The sequence below is a fragment of the Hylaeus anthracinus genome, unplaced genomic scaffold (genome assembly GCF_026225885.1).
Source record: "Hylaeus anthracinus isolate JK02 unplaced genomic scaffold, UHH_iyHylAnth1.0_haploid 0, whole genome shotgun sequence".
Lineage (NCBI taxonomy): Eukaryota > Metazoa > Arthropoda > Insecta > Hymenoptera > Colletidae > Hylaeus > Hylaeus anthracinus.
The window spans coordinates 6043418-6061022 of NW_026533254.1; the positions used below are offsets into that span (position 1 = coordinate 6043418).

Genomic DNA, 17605 nt, shown 5'->3' on the forward strand with positions numbered 1-17605 from the left:
GTAATTGCCCTTCCACGTCTTTCATAATTTCATATTCACCTGGGCGGTGGAAACGCGGCTCTTTCTTCGTCTGCTTTCTTCCAGTGAAGTCATGCGAATATCAAGGCTTCGTGAAAATCGAGACGCTCTTTAACAACGACACTCCAAATGAAATTCTAATCTTACCATCCCGCGATATTTCAACCATTTAAATGTATCTGCCGTAGAGATGGGCAATGTTTCTATCTAGATCAAAATTTCGAATAACGAAATTAGATACACCACTTTCTAATAGTTACTAATTGAATCACAATTAGTTTGAATTATAAAATGAAATATTTTACAACGAACATTGCGGTATGTATATTTCTTTCCTTTCATTCTTACAGCAAACTAATTATTTCAATTTTAATTGCTAAGCTAGAAAGAAATATTAACTAGTATGAAATATGTCAATAAATAAAAATAAATTAAACAGCAATTAAATCTCAACACGTTCTCATGCGCCGTCTATTATTCGAATTACATTTCGCTCATCTCTGATTGTCAGTTCTCCCGTCGCAATTCCATTTAATCAGTGTGTAATTACCAGCAATTAAATTGATTTGTTCCAAACTATTGTTCGCGTCACTTCTATAGTAATTGTACTGAACTTCAGCAACTAAAAGTTTACTTTGTAATAGCATTTAACTGTAGCTCACATTCACAATGTAATTGTAATTAATACCTTCTTACTTTCTTTACTTGCGCATTACAATGTCGTAATTCGTTTTCTTATGCATTGAAAACTTTTCCAATGCTTAAATTGATCCTTATTAATCCTTTGCATTCTCAGTCACATCTTAACGTAATTCAGTAACTCGGGAAGTTATTAATTTTTAGATTATACTTGAATGTAATCTCGACGAATTGATCTAGATTTTTTGAGCTCTTTGACCGCCATCTATAGTCATCAGTTTCAGAGCATCGCAGTTGTGTACGATTCGTGTTCGAGTTTTGCAATGTTTGGTTTGTAACTCGTTGCGACGATCTGGTGCTAAATCGAGCAATTAGCGAATTACTGCTCACGCGACGGGATAAAAGTAGGCGAGTTGACGCGTGGAAGAAATCAACCTGCAGGATCCTACCTAGCATTCCTATGCAATTATAGTTTCCTTTTATCGCGTCGATCATGCACCTGGATCGACGGATCCGGTTTATACGCCAAACCGCGAACGTGTAATGCGTGTTCATTAGCGGTCCCGTTGAAAGTGGCCGCGCGGAGATCTATAATATTCCTTAGCCTTGATCGCTTTGCTCGTGGATTGAGTAACACGCGTACGGTGAGAACACCGACTCGATTATTTCCTTCCATAAAGAAAAAACTGGGAGTTGGCACAGGAAACGTTTCCTCAGACTCTCGAGTTAGTACTAATCGAGTTATTGTCGCAGACGATTATCTAAACGATACGTGATGAATTTATTATATTTTACACCATGGTTTTATATTTCTTTAAATATAGCAATTTTTCGCCTCTCCGCTTTTACGAAAAGCGACGCGAATTGCGAATACAAACGGGCAGATCTACGTGCTCCTGCCGCGTAAACTGGTGCATATAACTGCAAATCTCGATGTCCCGCTACGCGTTATGGGAATTCAGCGTATTTTCGCCACGCGATATTCAAAATACCTATCGTAAATTCCTGCGGAAAATAATGCTACTCGAAACATTAACTGTATTAAAAATACAGGATGGTTTCATGGTATTTCTAATGGAAAATGATCGTTAAAATAATAACGATGTCGAGATTAATAATTAGGAATTTTGAGTATGATGTAGTATTGTACTATTGTTAACATTGAAATTTCGTTTCCTTTTTAAACAGGACCCCCTTCAAGGATTAAAACGTAGAATTACACAGTTGCTCTGTGTGTGTTTTTATACATCAACCAAGCATGAATCGATTCTTGGGTAACTGTAAGTAGCATCAGTGGTGCACGCATAAATTCGAAATGCTATCAATTGTGGGATCTCTTTCCCATCGTTGTGGGCACAGTTGTCCACCTGTTTCTGCGCTACTAATCGCCTCTCAATCCAATTACATAATACGCCACTTCTGTAGGCGCGTGTTCTTCTGCATCTCAGTCCCGTTTCTGATTCCGCATGTATCAAGTTGACTGTCATTATCTTGTAACACCCACGTTCACGGTATGCCTACGTGAAGTCCATTACCTTCACCCGATCGTGTATCGTGAATGCAGTATGTAAATAGTGCCGGTACACAATTACAGGCAAACGTTGTAGAACGTATCGCGTAAACGGTTACCGCTTACGGGTTAATGAAATGGATTTAGCGATACAATGGACCGCCCGCGCCGATCGGAATATCCTTACGAGCGTCGGCTAGCAAACGCATGCAAATTTAAACGAGGATCGAACTTTCAATGGCGCACGTTGCCTGTGATGCAGCATCAAGCAAAGGTATCGTTCGTTAAGGAGAGAAATAGGTTTAGGACTACATTTCTTAGTTATATTACACAAAAGAGCGTTATTTTCTTGTCACTTTTTCATAACTTCTTTTGCAATAAAAAAATACTTCTAACAATGACACTACTTCAAATTTAGATTCATATAGAGCCTAATTATAGTATAGAGCGAACGGTAGCTGCGTTTAAAGTGATATTTGCTTGCGTTGGGAGAAATGTTATACAATATGATTTGTAGGTAAATGTAACATTTCATTTTGAATCTCCAATTACATTAAATTTTAACTTTTAATATTGTTCCAATAATTGAATTCGGCGATTATTACTTTAGAATCCGTTTATGTACATTTCGCGCTGCACTTTGCGCTCAATGTCATCCATATAGTTCCATCTCGATCGTAGGTTCCTCTCTCAAGTTCCAAGAACAACCCTAGTGTTTGAAGTGACGCCCTTCAGCAGACCGAGAAAACTTAACTTTACACTCAGAAGTTTTCATCGTTCTATTCCAACTTTTTAAATTTACTGTTATTTCAAGATCTTATTATCATACTTAAAATCGTCATTGCGTCAGCTACATTACCTGAAAGGTGAAAGTATTTAAATATTTTTATTTAACGTTTGTCTTATACAATTAAACATAAATAACAAAGATACTGAGTTGGCAAGTGTTCACACGTACCCTTTCAATCCAACGCCACTTAATATACCTTCAAACTTGTGCAACAGTTACCAACAGGTGGCCCATACTTCTTGTACAGTATTCGTCCTGACATCACTGTTCTACCCGTACATCCGCATGTAATACCACATATGTTATAGTTTTGATTTAATATCCATTCTGGTCCAGTTAGATCCACTTTAACGATAATATTCCGTTGTACGTTGAATAACATCACGAAGCCAACGGAATGACGCTCTCACGGTGGCATTCGCGGAAACTTGAGTCCATCAAAAGTTGCGAACCGCAGCACATAGCGTAAGCTTAGTATTAAATTTCAAGGGTTCGCTAATGGACGCTTGAAATTTCGATCGATGGACACATGGCGTGGACGTTGTTACATATAACCGTTTCATTTCTAAAATAAAAAAAATAAAAGCATTAATATCACAACTTAAACATCAAGGTGTGATCCATGCTATCTTTGTTTTGTAGAACATTAAAATACTTCGTTTAAAATTTCAAAGACACAGGGATTGGTTTTGATTTCTACTGAAGGTTTAGCAAGATTTTTAAGAACGCTAAGAGAATCTGAAAAAACGAGATTAATATTGTTGACATTACTGAAAGCAACGTCTAGAAGACTATTAACTGCAATGCATTTAGTCATAAATATCGATGCATTTTGGTTTTGTATATTTATTTTAAGACAATTGCAACCAGTGCCGACTGGGGAAGCATTAAGGGTCGCACAGATTATTCTGACGTGACGTGGGAATTGATCTTTTTGAAGAACTGTAAAATTAATTTACAATCTCACACATGTCAACAAATCCTAGTTCTACATATATATTGTTAACCTACATGTAAAGCAAATAAATCTCTCTTTTGAGATTTGAAAGCTTCAATAGAAAAAAAGAAACATCAAGATGTTAGAACATTAGTAACTTGGTTGCTTTTGCTTTCAGGCGTACATAAAGAAGGAATTAGGGAAGGTGGTGGTCTACACGACGACGTCTGGTATCGTCAGGAAAACGTTCTACAATTGTAAGAAGGTGAAGCAGATCCTGAGAACGCACATGGTCAAGTACGACGAATTGGATCTTTTCGGCGACGCAGAGCTGCAAGGCGAGTTGAGGGACCGTTTAGGGTTGACGGCGATACAATTACCTCAGCTTTTCATCGATGGTCAACACATTGGGGTATGTAAATCCACGACAACATAGTTGCTTCTAATTCGTGACACAACATCGTTTAACTCTTTGCGCTCAACGACTAGTAACAACATTCTAGGCACAGATTGACGGTCGAGAGTATTATATTTTAGCATTTTGTGTACCTTTGCATCTCAGATAACGAATGTTCTTTTATATTAGTTCTGTAATTTTAAATTCATTAGAACTTTATGACTTTCAAAACAACAAAGACATTAAACACAAATTTTCGTCACAGTTGTCGAATACGAAGAAGAAATCTTATTGTTTCAAAGTTTGTTTCAAAGTTTACCATTTAATATTTTCTAAATGAATAGATAAAGTGCTTGCGAGTAAAGACTGTTGCCTCCCAATCGCCTTTCGAGTGCAAAGAGTTAACTATCAGAGAAGATAATAACTCAAGATCCATTCGACTTGCCTTTCAACAGAGTTATTTGCTACCACCCACAAGAATCGATCTCTAATCCGTGCCTGAACATGATCGAAACTCGTCTACACGCGCGTCACTTTCTTCACTCGCACGTATGTTGTTCTGACTGACCCACATATGCTGCCAATCGAAACATGACACTTGATCTTCAACTCCAGGACCCAACTCTTGCGCGTACCGCAACCTCTAGCTCAGCCAGCATCTCTAATTACCCTCATAGCTCTGCTATACTTTCGCCTATATCCTCCGTGAACAACCCTCGATCTCACTTTTCGTCTCTAGTCATCGGTGCTCCGACCACGTCATCCAGCTCCTGCGCAGCTAATTTAAAAAATAGACCATTATCGAATCACGTCAACTTTGTTGAAAATAAAACCATGTCGATTGCACGTCGCAGTGCTTGTTCACCGTATACTCTATCTACCCGATGTGATCGATCTACTGTCGACCCTTTCTTCGCCAACGCCTTCGTATTTATGGGAACTTCTCTATAAGAACCATGATTAATGGCTTATCCTTTCTTCCATATCGTACATCCAAATACTAGGGTACAGGGCTGCTCCCTGTGTCACTATAACTCATACTCCGTCAAGATTCGCTCCTTACCTATTTAACTCCTAGAAGAACGCAACTACCGTCTTCAGAACAAAGAAATTCGGTCCATAGAGGGTTTCAGTATTTTATTTTGTAAAAATGCAGATTTCCTGCACACGTTTTTGTGTTTTCCATAATCGCATGTGTCACATGTAGAATCTACGGTCCAATGATAACGTTTCTTTACTCACGATAGCGCAATACCTGTAACACGACAATGGGCAAATACCTGTAACAGAGAACTTATGGAAGGCCTGGATAGAATGTCCGAGGATCGTGTAATACATATCGTCGCGCGTGACTGAACAATGCGTGGTATGTGACGCCTAAGGTTCTCATTAGACGCACCTTGGGAATTGTCAAGCCGCCCCTTAAACGCTTTTAGATACAATTTATTCCTCTTCTTCCCCTCTTCCATTCATTTAAATTGAATATTTTTCTTTGCATGTGCACGTACGGGGGAATTACCTCTCCGAAGGCTATTATAATCAGAAAGATGTTCCTTAGGTATGTGGATGTAAGAAACGTAAAAAGAAGTAAGCAACGCTAATGACATCGACACTGAAAGGTCGCAGAGCGTACCGTGATAATGTCAGGTTGGGGATAAAGCAACATGATTCAGAAAAGCTTATCTTACTTCGACAGAAATGTATTGCTAGTATTCAGTATTTAATATTTATTATCTGATATTCTCCTTTAAGAGGGTTTTCATTTGGAACAGTTTTCATCTGAAACTAATAGAGTTTCACATTTACTTTAGGGGCATGTTTTTCTTCTATATCTACCTAACCTTCGAAAACGTAAGGAGTCAAGATATTGGGGTACGTCCTGCGAAGTGGCACTTTGTGTAGTACCGTGCTTCGAAAAATATCACACCTAGGTAAATTGAAATTTTTTAAATTATTTCCTTTCTTCAAATTTTCTGGTTTATGTATTTTATTATCTTTTGACAATTTTCGAGCTTTTAGTGAGACTAACATTGTCAGAAACGAATTGTTAATTTTTTTGTTAAATAAAAATGTAATCCTTCCTCGTTTTTCGTAAAATTTATGATGGGATTGTTTGCCCTGCTTTCGACGTGTATACTTGTCATTGCTGGATTTTAACTCCGCACTCTGCGTCTCTTTTAAAACTAAATTTCGCAGTTAGCAGGTTAATTGGCAAGTGAGTCAGATTTAATTCAGAACATCCGATATTCGTACAAAGTTGACTGAGGGAGTATTACTATCTCACTCTAGTTTAACTGTTACACATACCGTACCTATATCCCTGTGATCACCTTTGTCGTATCTCTACGTGTCCAATTAATCACTCTGGCGACAATTAACGATACTCGGCGAAGCTCCAGTTAGACACGGCCAATTTGCCGACGCAATTAGCAGAAAGTTTCGATCCTGCTTCGTCGAAGATTATCGTAGCTGCTTCTGTCGGCACGTGTCCCATCTCGATAAGGCCCACGTTTTACAGCGATCAGCGAGACGACACGCCGACGTTGAATAATGAAACGTGAGCATCTGCTGCTGACCGTCCAGCGAGCTGCGTTCGACGCTCATCAAGCCCGCCTGTGCACCGTTCTCATCGATTTTCTCGCTTACGGAAATCTAAAATTTCTCCGAAGAAATCCAATTATGTTCTCGCTTGGAGGGTGGATACGGTCGAATCTTGAATTTTGTTTATTTGGGAGAACCTATCCCACGATATTTTGTATTCGCAACAGATTTCTCGCAAGGGCGATATCTCGTTACGCAATCGTGGACATCGAGCAGTTCGTGAAAGTCGAAAGGATTGGAGAAACCGACGCGTGAAATGTCAAAGATGGCCAATGACTGACGGCTCGTTTTGAATAAGCCTGTAACCGGAAGTCTTCAACCTGCGTGCAGTTGCACAATCGAGTGTCGTTCCTCGTTCAAAAAACATTTCGTACGCAGTCCGCACGCTCGCCTCTTCATCCATCAAAAGGTTTCGATGTTTCATTGCCAGCGGGCCGAGTTGTTCTCGATTGTACCGTTTACTCGCAATTCGAGACGGTGTTACCGTGTCCGTGTCGACGTTCTTCGACTTCTGGAAGAATCTGCGCATTGAAACGTAAATAGAAATTTAGTTTCATGGAACACAATGCTAGTCCATTTAAGAGTCAACTGAGATTTAAGCATCTCAGATTTCTCATTGTTGCTTGAGCAATTCACGAAAATGAAAGTGGAAAGTATTGATCTCGCGACAACACAGTATTTAGTTTCCAAGTAATGTGACAAATAAATCGAGAATCTTGGATAAGAAGAGTGATAATCATAAAAAATTGCTTCTATGCTTAGAAGACTATTTTATTACGAATATTTGATACAATACTAGAAGTCTACAGGTGACATACCAGTCAATCTCATAAATATTCGTACTCTCTATGTCTAGTGAAGAAGTTTGACTAAATTAAATAGTAGTTTTTTATATTACCAAATTAATTTTTCCTTATAACTATGGACATGAATAAGCTTATACATGTATATTTATATACGTATACATCAACATATTTATACAAACGTATACTTGGAAATATCAAATCTACCGTTAAATTTAAACAAATTTATTCAATAGACATAGTGGGTACGGATATTTATGGGACTGACTGTATGTCAGGTGTATAATAGATAAACTGCATATTTTTCGAAAGTAAACGATTTTGAAAAATTGTAATCTTCCAAGCAAAAATATACTTTGAGTAAATATGTTTTCGAGACCATTCTGACAGCTAGCATCGCCGTAACAAGAGTAAAAACGTAATAGAATTCTTTCCCAGTGCAAGCAAGACCACGGATATTGGCACGCGAATATACGGTACAGTTAGGTTTTCGGTTTCGGTGTTGCGTTCAGCGGAACAGATTACTTTGCCGCGCTATTTTTCTTACGCTGTATTTGCGATGGTCCTTTTGATGGTGTTTGCAGTTATTATACACGCCTTGTGTCGGTTTTCTGCCACGTTTACGGCGATACTTTTGCTCGGTTGGTCGAGTGCGCGAGGAATATTCTTCGCTGACGATTTCACGTTTCATTTTTTCCCTGAAATGTAGATGCTTGTGACGATGTCGTTATTCTTATATTTTTATGGTACAACGTTCCGTTAATTCAATGGAATTATTTCTTTAATCCTTCTTGCAAGTAACTGAGCACATTAAAAAAAAACCGGCGAAACATCGTGGTGTAATTAGGGGCGTGTTTCCATACGTATACGCGGCCTGCAATTACACAGCTCCGCGTCGGCTAATAAATTGCATCATAGAGAAAAGAAAAAGAATTCCAAAGAAATAGCGAGTGTTCTCGTTCAAACGAATCGAGTCGAAATATTACACAACCCTGAACAAAGTTGTACACGTCTGGTACGCCCAAGTTTCGAAAAAGAACCTAGAACCTTCTTGGCGACCGCATAATCGGATTGTAAGTTGTAGCCGTTACCTTGCCCCAATTAACGCCTCGTATTAGGACCCATTTAATTAATGCGAAACGCGCGCGCACTTCGCAACCAAAGTTGGTCAATGGAAATTAATGATAACGGGAGTCATGCGTCGTGTCTATACTCCTGACCCAAGATGGGCAAAATTTTATTTGAATAATGAGTGACGAGTAAGAATGGAGTAGTTGCGATTTATTTTTACGGTAAACTGTGAAATTGATTGTGATTAATTCATGTGATTGATATTATTTAATTCGGTTAAAATTTCTTTTCCCATTCGATTTCTATATCTAGATAAGCGTTTCGTCCGCCTTTGTTTCTGTCCGTGCGTAATTGTTTCGAAATATTCATAAAAAGACTGATTTACATCGAGTCCCTCTCGCGATTTTATTCGCAATGAAATTCTTTCGTAATGGAAATGCGGCACAATTACGTGAGTAGCCTTGCGTTGAATGTACTTTTTCCTTACTTTACAAGCAAAACGTGCTGTAACTGTTTTGCTTGATTTGTCTTGTGTACAATGTTGCATATTCGACTTTGTACTGCGAATACTAAAATTGTTAGTAAATTTCTGAATTGAAATCGTGATACCAGCGCTCGCAGAATTATAAATAGGTACAAATTTACGGGTTTAGTAGTTAGCAAAGCTCATACGAAGTAGATACTATTCATGTATGCATTGACATTGCTTTATAGTTATGTTTAAAACCATGATATAAAATTAAAAAGATGTTTAAAGATGTCTAGAGGTATTAATTTCCATGTGTAGAAAGTGTTCAGACTGTAATACTTATACCTACACGGTTATTTTCTAACGAGTTTCTCTCATTATTCTTCTAGTATTATCTCTGACAACGTAAAATGTATTAATCCCTCGTGGAAAATGGTGCAAATTTACATACATAAATTTAAACGATAGAAACTTAAGTACCTTGAAAATGGTTCACCTTCACAAACTTTACTGTCGAGATCAATTTTACTTATAATTTTGTACCATCCTGTATATCGTTTACAAAATAATAACATTATCTTATATAAGATTTTACGTTAGACGTGTGAGTAATATTGCGTAGAAATAATTTCTGACATTAATACTCGTGAACCTATCATGCGATTTAACGGTAAAGTAATGCCCGCATCAAAAGTTACAAAGAGATATAATCCTTTTAATTTCGACTGAAATACACACTCATCGATGCAATCCGCTATTTGTTGATCTCTCGATCTCTTTCATACACTGCTCCGCTCTGCCACGGATCAATTCCACTTTGATTGCATTGTTGATATACTTCTCTGCAGGTCTCCGTACTTGTATTATTTTAAAAAGAAATTCCAGTGAAAGCTACTCAGATTGATTAAATTTTCACAAATATAGAACAATTGGTTTTCATTCGGAATTTCGAGAGAAGTTCAACATTCCTAGAAATGTTTTAGTAATTCATTTTATTATTGTTTATTGAATTTTCATTACATATTATATCGCAATGCAGAGTAAGCTAATAAATACTTATTCGCCACAAGTTTTAAACTAACGCTAACATTCCAACTGGTAACTTTCCATGAACTTTGCTTAATATGTACTTACGGGGTGGTTGGATACTTTTGTCACCAACCGTTCGCGCTCTCCATTTTAATTCCAAACTCGCCGCTAAACTCCTTCAACTTTATTCTATTTTACACAAAACACCACCACACTAGGAGTCCACAGCAATGGTAGAAAATTGGCTTGGCACGTCGAAGTTTGTTTTCATGATTCTTGACGCATTCCATCGCGGTTTGTTATCCGAGTCGCCATTTTGCGAGATTCCTACGAATTTGTTTCGCTCCCTGAGCACGTACTAAAGCCATCCATATCGTGCCAGCTCGATAGTCGCCACTACAATTGCCCAATTTCCCAGAACGTCAAGACGGAATGGAGAGTCGAACTACAGTAATTTCCACGCTTAAAGATGGAATATCAATTCCTTTTAACGCGCGATTCTTTTTTACTTGAATAGCCAGAGTGATCCATTTTAGCAGTATAGTCTAGGTTGGGAATAGAATTAGATGGTCATGCACCACTTCTTTAACCCTTTTCACTCGACGACAGTTTCAATAGAGAGAGATCATTTTAGGTGACTAAACCTTTTTCTACCATGACTGGAGAGTCGTGGAAATGAAATGTCTTAGTAGTGGTTCAAAGAGTACCAGTTTACACCTTAGGAATTTACTCATGAACTAATATCGCTACAAGATTCAAGGAGCAACAGAGAAGCGAGTACAACTTGATCCCAGAAGCAGCTCTAACATCCCAGAAACATGTGCAAAACACCATCAACTATTTCAAGGACACTAAATTCTACAATAGTATTATATATATTATATAATACCACTAATGAAATAGAAATCCAGTTAAATCTATTATTCGCCCATCTTTGGTCAAGCGCGTCTCCGCTATCGTTGATAGGTTTGCCATACTTGACAGCGACGTCAGATAAGCGCGCAAAAGCGAAATGTCAAATTGCTAGCTCCAAGGACGAAAGCAAAGAGAGACGGAGAACGAAAGGTGAAGTGGCTTGCGTTACACGGCATTACGGCCCTCTGCGGTTTCTCGCGAGAATGTGCAGACGAAAGACCGTGCTCCATACTGCATTCCAGCTCGACCACGCCGCAATGGCGATTTCCATACGTTTGATCGCTCTGACCCATGGATAATTGTCAATTTTAAGAATCTAACTGGATGAAATTGCGCAAGAAATAATATTATAATCGTAGGTTTAATTGCGATCTTCACGGTGACCTTTAGGGCAGGCTTGAGAGTAACCTAATTGGCAGTAAAAATGGAAAATGGGTTTGGTTAACTTATTCGAATGAAATTAGAGGTGATTTCAAATTTTAAATCATGGGAAGTACATTTGAATTTTCTTCTGTTTATTATCTCTTGTTGGTTATGTCTCCGTCAATTCTTATCTCACACCTTAACGATCGTGTCTTTCAAGGTCTGAAAAAATGAAACCTGAAACGTTTTCCACGTCACATTTTCATTTCTTTCGCTAATTGCTTTCCTTGTCTCGGGCATAAAAGATTAATTTCAAAGCTTGACGAACGAACAGATAAAGTACAAATCAAAATCGTTAAAGATCATTTAAACCGCGGGGCTTCATAAAGTGTCCGTCACCGCGACCATTGTCACGAGCGTTTATGCCATCACCGCTAATGGTCGGCGATAAAATACCGTGAACCAGGTAAATTGCTTGACAGCAATACCAAAGCGATTACGGCAGCCTGTTACTCGCATCATAAATATTTTAATACGGTTCGCCCCGCATGCGCGCGTTTCTACGACCTTCCCCGTGCGTGTAACACGCGTGTCATAATCGACTAATCCCCCATGCTTCCTGCAAAAGTGTAAAACAGGGCCACGCGAAAGGAACATCATAAGTCTTGATGAACGGAAATTCATAAAACATTTTCTCACAATTTTCGTAATACCAACTTCCCATAAACGCAACGTTCCGATGGTCTTTGCTTCATTAAAAGTTCTTTTCACGTTACAGGGCTTTGACACTGTGGAACGGCTCAACGAATCAGGAGAACTGAGGGACATGCTTAAGCCTTATCAGGTAATTTCATCTCGTATTCTAATTGTCTGACTTTGCAACACGGACTGTTAAATAAACCATTAATTGCACAAATCGATTAACTCTATTAAACAGAAAGTTGAGAAATGCGATGAAATAATGTACAAATAATAATAATAATAATGCGATATCTGTCGTTTAATGGTGTTAATCTTTATTATTTAGAAAAGTTATTATAAATATAAAGAGTTATGACTATAACTAGCGCTTTGACACTTAAATTTAAAATTTTCCAAAAGTGCAGATAATCGGTGTAGCGAACGACTCAAGCGTCAGAATGTTAAATTCTGGATTAAAATTGAATCAGTGAATCGCTCTGAATAATAAGAAACGCGTCAAGAAGTATAAATCATTCCTTTACCTTGAAAATTACTTTGCATGCCGGTTTAACAAATAGTGTCGTGACAGTAAGTTGTCACCTACGCCGTAAAACAAATCATAAAAGGCGCCGTTTCAACGTGGACAGAGATTGATGCCCGCTATAAAGGATAACAATGTAGAGTGACTGACAATCTTTCAGGTAGCATATTCCGTGCTGAAAGAAATAAGAAAACGACACGAAAACTTCGCCCAATAAATTCTTTATTAAGAAGTGATAACTGGAACACAATGTAAAATTTTTAAACGATCAGTCTTCCATTGGCAGGACAGGCTGACATTTTGAAAGTAGATTAGAACAGTAAGTGATTAATGAACGCATCATTCACTCCCAACAGTTATAAGTAATGATCACACTTTGTATGTACAAATTGGGTGAATATCAAATAATCGACTATGAAGATGCACTGCATGTTTCATTTTGTTTGTCAGAGAATTGATCTACTTCTGATCAGTTTCTGGAACCACCCTGTATTTTCTGCAACTCGATTTCAGTGGTGATTTAAATTTCGAAACACTGAAAGTCTCTTTCCGTGACTCTAGTGAGTATGGACCGCCATACGCACGCGTCAACGTGTAATCCACGGATGAGCACGAGAATCCTGTCGATATTCCACCTATTCAAGAATTATTTGACCCTTTTGGAATTCCGTGTATCGGTTCCGAGAACTCTCCGTGTAACTGCGTTCCACGTCGTCGGAATATTTATGCAGCGTAGAAGAATGGAACGACCGTGGTCGGGCATATAACTGCGAGTTACAAAGGAACTTGAGCGCGCGTGCACCGTAATCCGTCGCGAACGCAAGGTTGTACGATCCTTTCACTTTTATCCGACGATATCTTTGCCTCCACCTTCCTTTTCCATCGCGATCATAAATTTCGACGTCGTGCGACTGAGGTTTACCTTGCAGCGAGTAAAGGTCGTTTACACTGTAACTGCCACTGTCACTTTCCTCGTGCTCCTTCCGCCCTACGACGACCCTACTAGCTTGGATGTTCTTTAAACACCTGTGGCAAGGAGACCTGAGTTGAAATTTTTTTTAATTTTGAATTAACAAATGGAAATATCTAAGAATTAAATATAGATTTATAGGTTCAAATTATTCTCGTTTGTTTGAGATTATCATATGCTAAAATGATCAACTGTAAGCTCAAATCCAGAGTAGGAAAAGTCAATTTTGAGCATCGGTTTCAGCGTCTAGCCCCTAACCCCCAAGCCTTAATTCGGTCCTGATGGCAAAGCGAGGTCACGATACCTTGTCGACTTCATGAATCTCGAATGGTATTTTGAATGCAGAATCTGCGGTGGTACTGAAAATATGACGGACTTCGTCGTTCGGTTACACTGGGTCCTCTGAATTGAGAGCGCTCAATCTCCAATGGAAGGAAACGTGCTACTATTAGGATGAATATTCCAGATCTTCCTTCGAATTCACTGCTTTCCATCCTAGGCTGCTAACTGCTTCATCAAATAACTCATCGTTTTACGTTCGAATTCTAATGATCTGGTCCATTGGACTTGCCTTCGAGTAATACTAAACTGCTCCGAAGTGCTAATAGCCAATTTCAATAGCCAAATTCAACTTAACCGATTCGTGGAACACAAAGTTGGAAATAAAATGAATTTTGTAAATAGCACACTATTCAACCTTCCCCTTTAACATTCTGTTTCATGTTCAACGAAATAAAAGTTACGACTCGACGGAAGTATTTAAAATTCAACGAGGTAACTTAAAAAACGCCGCTAAAACAGATGCTCAAAATTAACTTTTCCTACTCTTGATTTGAACTCAAAGTTGATCACTTAAGCTTCTGATGATCTCAAACAAACGATAATAAGTTGAACCAATAAGTCTATATTTAATTCTTAGATATTTTCATTTGTTAATCAAAATTTTTTTAATTTCAACTCAACTCTCCTTAATCCTCCTCCGGGGGTAGAGTGAAGTCATTTTACCCCAATCAAAGAAATAAGTGGAATACGTTAAATTCGCTTCTTTCTTGCAATAAAAAAGGATAAATTCGTGCTGAAAGCTGAGTAGCCACGTGCAGAGAAAACGCGTTTTGTGCGTTGAGAAAACAGGCTATTAAACAACGCCCACGTCGCATCCTTTCGCTGAAGATCTTTACGCAATTCTTGCATAACGTATCATCGCTATTCTCATTTAACTTCTCGCAATAAACACAATCTATGTGTACGACGTGCACGTGTAGATTATTTCATTAACGCATTGAATGCCAATCGTATGGCGTCATCTATGCTAGAGGAAAAGATTCGCTAAACAAGTATGCAATAGGCATTGATGTCATGTCAATATTCTATTGGATTCAGTTGATTATTCGCTATTCCTTGTGAATTTTCTTAATTTGACTTGTTGCAACTGTCAAGAATAATTCAAATGTTAGAATGCCAGTAGATGTGCAAATTGTTCAAATTTGTTTGACAATACGAGCATTCCGCTCAAGTATAGCTTATGATGATAGTCGAGATAAGGAGAAAGGTTATTCCTTTACTGTAAATAATTAACTATTTTAATGAGACTTCGTTTATGTACAATGCGTTACAATATGAATCAAAAAGTCCTTTTCCATTTTGCAATCCAAAATTCCGTTACGAAGACATGAGCAATTGAACTTTCCACGAGTGTGAACGCATAAATACGCTGGTGCCTAGTGCGCAGGTGCGCGATCAGGTGACTGGAAATTAAATGGCACGTACCAAAGGTCGCGGAAGTAAATTTAGTTAGTGTTCTACGATATATGATACATAATAAGTTGTTCGAGGTAAACAAGTTGCGAATTACGTCGTGTTTGGTTTCATTTTAATCAGAATAATGTCAGGAATATGATGGTAAAAGTTTTACAACAAAAAAGTTAATAATAAAAAAAGTTTTATCGTTGCATTAGCATTGTCTCACCGAGATATTCGATCCCAGATCATGTTATACTACTCGGCGATCGAACTTCTGGATCCTTTAATCTCCTTAATCCCAGTGATGGGGATGGTTTCTGTGCATTTATCGTAGAGAATTTTATGCATTTATGGAGACTTTACTTTACGTTATCTCGATAACGAAGTTTCGGATTGTAAAATGGTAAAGCCCATTTCAATTTCTTTTCATTCTAGGATTTGATGCTGTAAAAAAGTCTTACATTTTTGTTAATAACGTATGGTTTTTTTTTTGTTGAATTACAGAGTGACGACGCGTGCACCGTGTGCTTGTTCTGCGGCGGTTACCAATGGCAGCTCTGCCCTGTTTGCAATGGTAGCAAGAGGTCCGTGCACCGCAACGACTTCACCGCAGAATTCGTCGCCCTGAAGTGCGCGAAATGCGACGTGAACGGTCTGATTCGCTGCCCTCATTGCTGAAGAACATGTGGGGGTGACGCGAACCTCGAACGACATCGTCAATCCTGGAAGCTGCGATCGGATAACTGGCATACACCTCCCTCTATTTAAGACTAAGGTGCTACGAGAGTATATTGCATTACACGTTAGGGAACACGTGCTGTCGCGTCGCGGACTACAGAATCGCTGTATGTACAGAAGCGGTAGGGATGTTCGATTCTTCTAAAAAATAGATTCTGCAATCTATTTTGAAACTATTCAAAATGGATTTCGCATTCCTGCATTAAATAATAGAGTTATAAAATGGATTCATATCTAGTTGAAACTGTCTATTTATACGCCCTAAAATCGTGAAAAAATTATTTACTAAATGCGTTTTGTTATTATTTTTGTTTATTGTTTGCTTGCGAACAGAGACTGTAATATAATGTATATATAAAATTTTAGATGAATGAATGTTTTGTCTCACTTCGAATATTTGCTAATAACTGTTGGTCCCCTGTAAAGTTACCCTAAAATTCTAAGAACTTGTTGTTACAAAATTTAATTATTTCATTTTATTAACCATTTCACAGGAAAATAGACGATTCTTCTAATTCTTTTCAGATAATCGATTCAAAATATTATATGTAGTCGCTTTAAAAAGTGCTTTTGAAAATAAGTTTAACACCCGAATTGTACTTTGTCCCCCTGCACATTTTAATTTCGTGAATGAATGTTTACCTTACGTGTATCATATAACGCCGCAGGCTTTGTGCAATAAAGACGTTGAATAAAATAAATAAACAGATGGAATCGAGTTTCTGGAAAATAAATAATCTAGAATATCGACTTAGAATCGGACATCCCTAGAAATGATTTCTGCAATTGGAAATCTCCGCGCGAGTGGCCGAGAGTCCGTGGCTCGAACGCGTTTCAGAAATTCGAGATAAAACTCCACTCGAAAGCTCGACCCCGGCCATTGGGCACGATTCGCAAACGCTAATGGCGCGACTGCGCCCGTGAACTGTAAAATATCGGTTAATAAAGCTTATCTAAAGTTTTGTAATACCCAACCGATTCGACTGCCTTTATTTTCACTGCTATCCTCTCCCCTGTTACGCGATACGGAAAAAGACAACAATTTTTACGATTTCAGCTCTATTCTGCATCCAACGTACCGGGTATCTTGTTTTCAGGGATTCAGATCAACGTTATCAAGGATATTAGAAAATTTAACATTTTCTGTGTGCTATAAATATTATAGGGAAATTTGTTATTTTAATTATGTTTCAGATCTGAAGGTTAGTGATGTTCCTCTATTTTAAATTTCCAATAATCAGGTAATTTTATTTCTAAGTAAAAAGGTTGCTCGGAAATACGTCCCAGATGAATTATTCTACATATAATACAATATTTCCCCAAGGTAAGTTTATAATTTATTCTATTTCATGGGGAGGTATTTAATGGTGTACGTCGAGCATAATTTTAATCA

The 17605-nt window shown here is 38.1% G+C and overlaps 1 protein-coding gene across 2 annotated transcripts in view; it reads left to right on the top strand.

Annotated features, from left to right (window-relative positions):
• LOC128896026 (glutaredoxin domain-containing cysteine-rich protein CG12206-like) overlaps positions 1–17186 on the top strand; it is a 34797-nt gene extending 17611 nt beyond the window's left edge. For both annotated transcript variants that reach the window (XM_054159161.1, XM_054159171.1), the window contains exons 3-5: positions 4073–4306; positions 12321–12386; positions 15979–17186. In XM_054159161.1, the coding sequence (XP_054015136.1) occupies positions 4073–4306; positions 12321–12386; positions 15979–16152 (474 nt within the window). In that variant the 3' untranslated portion in view covers positions 16153–17186. The remainder of the gene's footprint in view (positions 1–4072; positions 4307–12320; positions 12387–15978) is intronic.
• The last annotated feature ends 419 nt before the right edge of the window (positions 17187–17605 follow it).